An 8,833-nucleotide genomic window follows, 5' to 3' on the forward strand; every position below is an offset into this window, starting at 1 on the left:
ACAGAAAGTCAAAAGTTGCACTCACATGAGTTCCGCACGTAAAAATCCATGTACTCCTTGCTTAAAAACAGCCTGCTCACGTGATAGCACACTTTAAGACCATGTCTCTTAGCAATAGCGGTTCAGATCTCAATTGCCATTGTACACTGAGGACTACCTGCACAGGGTGGGTCAGGAATTGACTGTAATCAAAATAAATTGGAAGCCAGTTACAGGGCTATCTGCTTGCCTCAATTCTATATTTGCAAATAGAATGTATGTTGTATTAGATTTTTAAAAGGATATAACAGTATTAACCATGCTTTGAAATGTTGATGTTAATAAATATAAGTAGAATAACAGAGTAGGAAGGGACCTTGGAGGTCTTCAAGTCCAACCCCCTGCTTAGGTAGGAAACCCTATACCATTTCAGACAAATGGTGGTTTAAAATGTTGATGTTAATAGGTATAACATTAGTTAGATTTTACATTCAAAACTTAATAAGCAGCTGCAAATTACATCTATATATGTATTGTGCAACAAAGGTTTCTGTTTTTAGCTGAAATTTTAACGCTAAAGTTTCCACTAGATTGTGTTTTATTGTTGCTTGTGCATGTTGCAAAGGAAACAGCAAATATACAAAAAGCAAAATAGGCAACAACAACTTAAAAACGAAAATGGACAGCGGTGAAATCCAGCCGGATCTATCTGGCTTGCACAAACCAGTAGCCCCAGTGGTGGGAAGCTCCGCCCATCCATTAGGATGTCATTACATCCCATTTTTGACCCTCTGCGCATGCGTAGAAGAGGTGCGCACACTCACATTCCCAAACTGGTAGCGACGGTAAGTGCATTTCACCACTGAAATGGGGCTATTCAGTTTCTAGTTTCCCTTTTGTTGTGCTAATTTGTGGTGTTACATAAACATTTAGGACAGAGAGTGCTAACACTCATTGGTTTAAAAGTAAAGTATACAATAGAAAAAGTGAAATAGATTGCATAATAATTGTATTTTTCCCGTGCTGTGATCTGTCCAAACAGTTGGCATATAATAATTTTTGTGAGAAATTTGAGCTGGGAAATTTAGATGTCAGTTTTAGTAGTTTTCCCAGGTATTATGCACCTTCTTTTTGTTTTTATTCCTTGATAGCTACAGATTTTGGTTCATCCAATGTCATGGGTACCTCTCCTACTGGTGGTCCTTGGCTTACAACCGTTCTGAAAAGAAGTGATTTATGACAGGTCCTTGCACTTACAACCATTGCAGCATCCCCGTGTCATGTGAGCAAAATTTGGTTGCTTGGCAACTGGCATGTATTTACAATGGTTGCAGCATCCCGAGGTCACGAGATCTCCATTTGCAACCTTCCCAGCAAACCTCTGATAAGCAAAGTCAATGGGGGAAATTGGATATCACTTAATGGCTGCATGATTCACTTAACAACCATGGCAAAAACAGTTGTAAAATCAGGTACATCTCATTTAACAACTGTCTTGCTTAGCAAGGGAAAGTTTGATCCCAATTGGAGTCATAATTCAAGGACTGCCTGTATTTGCAGGTACAGCTAAAAAAACACCACAGTGCTCTCTCTCTCAGTGCAGAATTAATCAAACTAATGGATTTTTCTAGAATTGACTTTCTTTTCATAACCACAGTTGTTTAATAAACTAATATTTAAATGCTAACTGTGGGAGAAAATATCTGTAAAGTCATTTTATACGAATTGGTGGACAAACATGAGAAAAATGCAAATATTCACACCTTCTAGGATGCATATGAAATACAGTGACCAAATTCTTTTCTTTTTCAGATCCAAAGGTTTTGCAGTATTATTTTAATTTGGGCTTGCAGGTAGGTGCTCTATACAAGTCTAGTGGTACAACCTTTTGTGAGAGTGGAGTGTCAGTCTTTGGGAGACACAGATGTTTTTCAAAATTTCCTGAAGTCTGACAGGAAAACCTTTGCTTGAAGTCTACACAAGACCTGGAGCTTTTCTTAAAAGATTGTAAATCCATGCTGACTTCCTAAGCTGCTGTTCCCTAGCTAGGTAAATATTTGCCGGTGCTGACAAGCAGATTGTAAGAGAAGCAGCATTGATGGGTATAACGAATTATATTACTTCCTTAAAGCATATCCACTTTCCTTTTTTTGTTAATGTTTACAAAAGAAATAGATTCCCATTCTTCTTCTGTATTATTTGTCTCTTGAATAAAGCACAGAAAAATAATTTCTGCTTCTTTATAAAGATGGTTGTTGTTTTAACCATTTAGTTGTGTCTAACTCTTGCTGACTTTATAGGCTCTTCATGCTATTCTATCAAGCACAGCTTCTTTCAGTTGTTGGAAGGCATTTTTGTATCAGATTTGCAATAGCACTTAAATAGCACTTAGACTTCTACAGTGCTTTACAGCCCTTGCTAAGCCGTTTTCAGAGTCAGCACATTGCCCTACAACAATCTTGGTCCTCTGTTTACCGACCTCGAAGGGATGGAAGGCTGAATCAGTCTTGAGCCCATCAGGATTGAACTCCTGACAGCGTTAGCATGCAATACTGCATTCTAACCACTGTGCCACCCTGGTGGTTATTATAAGTAATACTGTAACTAAACAGTTTCTAAACAGCAAATAGCTCAGTTGTTGGAATTCCTGTAACCTTACCTTTTCCATCTCAAATAAAGAGAAGAAAATTCAGTTTGAAAAGAATTAAGTTTTAGGTAGCAACTAAACAGCTTGAACACACTTTAGAATATTCCTGTTAATGGTCTGTTGACTAGGATTAAGCTGTGTTTTACCCTCAATCCAGTGTCTTCTGTAAAACAGTTGATTTATGCAGGGCATTTCTTAAGTGGATCTAAATGGGCAGATTTCAACAGCTACTTGACAAGCAGCAGTAACTCACCTATTTAAAATTTTCTTGCCTTGAATTGTGCTAGTATTACCACCAGACCTGTTGGAACCCCGTGATGTATGTACAGCAACCACCGTCGCCACCGCCTCATGTGGAAACCTACCAGACCTATTCAGAGCAAGTCTCCGTGGTTGATTCATCAGCGCCTCTGCCTTACAATGACGTAGGGAGGAACGATCTGCGCCAGATGCCTGCAGACTCCTCATCAACTGGTTGGTCTCTGCTTATTTTAAGTTTAAGAAGGTTGAGCTGAGTGTCACCACCTTAAATTTGGCATGGCAAATTCAATACAGATAGTCTTTGGCTTATGATCATAATCGAGCCCATTTCTGTTGTTAAGTAAGACATTTGTTAAGTGAGTTTTGCCCCATTTTACAATCTTTCTTGTTAGTAACAAGTTAGTAACCTATAAGTTAGTAACCTGGTTGTTAAGTGAATCTGACTTCCCCATTGACTTTGCTTGTCAGAAGGTCACAAAAGGGGATCACGTGACCCTGGGACACAGCAAAGATCATAAATATGAACCAGTTGCCAAACATCTGAATTTTGATCATGTGGCCACAGGGATGCTGCAAAGGTCATAACTCATGCAAAAAGGTTATAAGTCACATTTTTCAGTGCCATTGTAACATTCAATGGTCACTAAATGAACTGTTGTAAGTTGAGGACTACCTGTATTTCCAAAATGTTTTTTAGGGTTTTTTTTAGAGTATACATACAGGTAGTCCTTGACTTGCAACTATTCCTTTAGCTACCGTTCAGAGTTACAGCAGTGTGAAAAAAATGACTTTTGACTGCTCCTCACACAACCACTGAAGCTTCCCCACAGTCACATGATCAAAATTTGAGCACATGGCAACCGGCATATATTTACACCCGTTACACCATCTTGGTGTCATGGGATCCCCACTTGAAACTTGCCCAGCCAGCTTCTGACAAGCAAAGACAATGGAAGAAGCTGGATTTATTTAATGACTTACTTAACAATTGCAGTGATTTGCTTAACAACTGTGGCAAAAAAGGTGCAACTCACTTAACTGCCTTGCTTAGCAATGGAAATTCTGGTCGTAATTGTGATATGTCAAGGATTATTGATACATTCATAGCTTCCACCCTTCAGTCATAGTGATGGAAGGCCCATTTTGAGGCCAAGACTTGATTATTCATTTGTTAATCTGGTTACCTGCCTGATTTTTTTGAATCTTTTTTTACTCTTTCTGGTATAATTCCTTCTAGTAACTTCATTGATGATAAAGTTAGTATTTTATTTCATTTTAGACCATTTTGCTAATGTAATAATAATGAAAAGAAGCACAATTAATTCTTTACCATTGCATTGAGACTCTGGTGAGCAAGATCAAAACAAAATAATTTTGTAGATCTAACTTAACCCTTGAATAGTGTAAAAAAGTAAAGGTAAGAGAGTCTTTGTGGATTTTACTCCACTAGTTGTTGCTGACTATAGGGGGCAGTGCTCATCTTCATTTCAAAGCCATTGAGCCAGTGGTGTCTCCAAAGATATTTCTGTGGTCATATGGCCAGCATGAAGTCACAAAGTGCTGTTAGCTTGCCACAGAAGTAGTACCTATGTATCTACTTGCATTTACGTGCTTTTGAACTCCTAGCTTGGCAGGAGCTGGGCAAGGATGGGAGCTCAACCCCATTGTGTGGCACCTGGGTCTCGACCCTGGGCTGCCGGCTGTCCAGCCAACAAGTTCAGCCTCTTAACCACTGAGTCCCCGCACTGCCCTGAATAACTTAAAGCGATAAACATATTTAGCTCAATGCCTAATTACTTGTCAGGGCATAGTTATGTAACAAGATAGAAGTAATTTGCTGTTTCCTTTTTTTCTGCATCGTCTCTAATTATGGGATTCATCTGTTGCAAATATAGGTGGTCCTTGACTTAACATCCATTTGTTTGGTGACCGTTCAAGGATACAACAGCACTGAAAAAATAAATGATTTATGAACTGTTTTGATACTTAGACTGTTGCAGAATCCCCATGATCATATGATAGAAATGGGGATGCTTGGCAACTGGTTCATATTTATGACGGGTTATGTGGTCACCTTTTATGACCTTCTGACAAGCAAAGTCAGCGAGGAAACCAGATTCATTGAACGAGTGCAATGATACAGTTAATAACTGTGGCAAGAAAGGCATGGCAGATTGGGGCAAACTCGCTGGACAACCGTCTCCTTTAGCAACAGAAATTTTGGGCTTAATTGTGGCCATAAGTCGAGGACTATCTGTACTTCTCCATATAATTTTTGAATATTGGTCATATATTCAAAAGAAGATTTGAGCTTCTACATGCTCTAGGCTAGGCAAAGACGTAAGCTTCTCAGTTGTCATGAGTTTTGGATTATAGATTCCTTCAATAATCCAGTTATAAGTCTGCCACTTTCCAATTTTAATAATGCTGCTTTCCAGACTTTGCGGTAATACTAATATATTTTCTCCCCGAGGAGCATGGAGAGGAAAAAAGACATCTGTGGTAAAAAAAATTGCATTTTTCTTTTTGATAAGAAAAATGAACTGTTCCCTTTACCGTCAGGAGATATTCCTTGAAGCTGCTCTGAAATTTTATTTTGTTGTTTAAAAAAAAAACCTCAGGGAAAGAATTCTGTGGCAGAGCATGTGACACACAGTTCGTCACGGAAAGGTTCCTCTAGCACAAATTCAGTTCATACTAAACACTGTTGGAACATAGATTTATTCAGTCCTTCAGTTAAGTATTTGCTTTGCAATTGTGATATTGCAGGAATGGAATTTCGTGCTTCAACCTGAGTAACTGGCAATAATTTGCTTTCTGCTTTTGTTGCGTGTGGTTCCCATACAATGTGTGCTGTGGAAGAGATGAGGATTTTATGTAGTTAGCTAAAAATGGCATTCTTGCAAGTTGCAATATATACGTGTAATCCTTGACTTTGTCCACAAATGAATAAAAAATTCCCATTGCTGAGTAAGATTTGCGCCATTTTATGACCTTTCTTGCCACAGTTGTTAAGTGAATCACTGCAGCTGTTAAGTAACTTTTTTTTTTTTTTTTTTTTTACATTTATACCCCGCCCTTCTCCGAAGACTCAGGGCGGCTTACAGTGTATAAGGCAATAGTCTCATTCTATTTGTATATTTTTTACAAAGTCAACTTATTGCCCCCCCAACAATCTGGGTCCTCATTTTACCTACCTTATAAAGGATGGAAGGCTGAGTCAACCTTGGGCCGGGCTCGAACCTGCAGTAATTGCAGGCTTTGTGTTCTTAATAACAGGCTGTTCTTAATAACAGGCCTTACCAGCCTGCGCCATTCACCGGCCTAACTAACACGGTTGTTAAGTGAATCTGGCTTCCCCCGTGATTTTGCTTGTCAGAAGGTCACAAAAGGGCACCACATAACCCAGGGACATTGCAACCATCATAAATACATGCCAGTTGCCAAGCGTCTGAATTTCGACCACATTGCTACGGGGATGCTGCAATAGTCGTGTGAAAAACAGTCATAAGTCACTTTTTTCAGCACCATTGTAACTTCAAACAGTCACTAAATCAATAGTTCTAAGTCAAGGATTAACTGTAGTACAACTTTTACCCAGTTTGATATTGTCCAGAAACTTGGTTATTTATTTGTAACCAACCTTTATTATTTTTTCAAATAACTTGAGGCAGCGAATGTACAGAACATAGCTTCCTCTTCCTGTTTTTTCCACAACCCTGCAAGGTGGGTTGAAAGAGAGGGACACGCTAAAATTCATGGCCAAGGAAGGATTTGAACTTGCAGTCTCTTGCTTTCTAGCCTGGTGCTTCAACTACTAGACCAAACTGGCTCTCACCCACTCAGCATGGTTGTTGTATCAGCTTAGGGGAGGAGGATGGAAGTTGTTGTCCAAATGACAGTGGTAGTTGATAAATTGGGAGGGACTGCTGGGTTTAATTGGCAAATAAATCCACCTAATATAGTTAATTGATCAGGGCGATATATAAATCAAATCACTGTTGTAAGTCTGAAAAACCAAGCTGGGGACAGATTCTGGAAAAGGGTTCCATGATTGAAAAGACTTGGTGGCATAACAAGCAATGAAAAAGAATTAATCATTGAGGATGAATTGAAGTCTCGACACATCTGTACATGAGATTTAATTCAGTGGTTCTCAACCTGTAGTCTGTGGATACCTGGTGGCCCAGGATGTCATCACAGGGGGTCAATGAAGGCTTGAAGAAATGTTATGATTTAAATCTTTGGGGGAGGGGGTCCATGGCCATGGCTACAAAAGGTATTTAAAGGGGGATCCTGGTGAAGAAAAGGTTCAGAACCACTGATTTAATTGATTCTATTTTGTAAGAAAGTAATGCAAGCCATGGTTTAATTCAGTGGCCTAACATTTAGTCCTTTAAAATGATACCTTTATTGAGGTCAATAAAGGATATATAGAATTAGGCTCAATGAGGTCAATTAAGCAACTCCAAACATTTACTTACAATCAATTACCATTCGATAATTAGAACACTGTCCAGGACCTTAACATTTAATTATTTAAAGGTCCAAGAAATGCACCCTCAGCTGATCTTTTATGTTTTCCCCTTTTTCAGATGCCTTAGCCACCCCAGAATCCTCTTCACCACCTTCTGGAACCATCTATTACCCTGTGGTAACAGATACACACACCCCGTCTCCTGTGCCAGGATATGAATCTTGTGTCTCATTTGTGCCTGCTTACCACTGTGTCGGTTCTTGGTATCCGGTCAATGCATCCTATAGGAACTCAGCCCGAATCCATAACAATGTTAATCCCAGCCATTTCCATCAGGTTAGCTATGTCACCTCATCCAATCCACAACCACATTTTGTAGCTCAAAGCATGTAGATTCAGAAGGATCAAGTCCAGGAGCCTTCCCCTACTTGGAACTATAATTCCCAGAATGCCAGGGGACACCCAGCTGCCTAAAAGGTAAACTAAACCAGCAGTCTTCAACTTTGGCAAGTTTTAAGATTTGTGGATTTCAAGTCCCAGAATTTCCCAGCCAGCACATGAATTCTGGGAATTGAAATCCACAAGTCTTAAAGTGGCCAAGATTGGAGACACCTGATCTAAAGGTTACCCACAACTCTTCCTGATTTTACCTTGGTTGGTTCATTTCTTGTCCTTCTACCATTTGCTAACCATGTTGTGGTTTATTTTTTTTCATGTTTTGTTTCAATGTTGATTTGTATTTGTGGTGGGGGAGGGCTGCAGTCTTTAGCACTTTAGTATCATGGACAATGCTGTAAAGTTAAATTTCTGTTGGATATTGCTGCATCAAGAGAGTGTCTAATGTGTTCAGAGGATTTTTGTTTAAATTATTGGCATTTTCTGCATCACAATAATGTTCATTAAGTCATTACCTAAATGGCTTAATGCTATTCTTTATCAGTTTTCATGACTCTAGGGCGTCATTTCCTCTTTAATACGAAGGCAACAACAATGGAAGAGAATGTTTGACATTAGAAATTTGGACCATTTAATGTTACTGATGCCACTCTTCCTTGATCGTAATACCTTTCCACAGTATGTTTGGTTTAAAAGACAAAGTCTTATTGACTGTTTTCTTTCTTTATAGTCTGGGCTTCTGAAAGTGAAGACTTAGGCCAACTCAGGCCTACTAAGACCTACTATTGTTATTGTCTGAATTCTGTCTGTAAAAACAATTTGCACAAATGGTGGTAAAATTGTGGGGGAGGGTTACAAATTTGGCACCAAGAGCACTAAATAAATTTAAAAAGCACAAAGGCTTGTCTAGTCTTTCTTTGTCTGAGTGAATGAAATGTAATCAAGTATATTAAAATCACCAGGCTGGACACTTCAAGTTACACCAAGTCAGAATTAGAGACATCACCAGAAATAACGTGGAACTGTTTCAAATTGCTTCGATAAGACCACACTTGGAATACTACATCCAGTCT

General features: G+C 39.0%; 1 protein-coding gene across 1 annotated transcript in view; it reads left to right on the forward strand.

The window, feature by feature from the left end:
* Nucleotides 1–8,593, forward strand: part of ALG13 (ALG13 UDP-N-acetylglucosaminyltransferase subunit) — a 68,681-nt gene extending 60,088 nt beyond the window's left edge. The window contains exons 26-28 of the mRNA XM_058154638.1: nucleotides 1,792–1,832; nucleotides 2,914–3,100; nucleotides 7,483–8,593. Coding sequence (XP_058010621.1) covers nucleotides 1,792–1,832; nucleotides 2,914–3,100; nucleotides 7,483–7,757 — 503 coding nt within the window. The 3' untranslated portion in view covers nucleotides 7,758–8,593. The remainder of the gene's footprint in view (nucleotides 1–1,791; nucleotides 1,833–2,913; nucleotides 3,101–7,482) is intronic.
* Nucleotides 8,594–8,833: the final 240 nt, after the last annotated feature.

This window comes from Ahaetulla prasina, chromosome 11 (genome assembly GCF_028640845.1).
Source record: "Ahaetulla prasina isolate Xishuangbanna chromosome 11, ASM2864084v1, whole genome shotgun sequence".
In the NCBI taxonomy this organism is placed as follows: domain Eukaryota; kingdom Metazoa; phylum Chordata; class Lepidosauria; order Squamata; family Colubridae; genus Ahaetulla; species Ahaetulla prasina.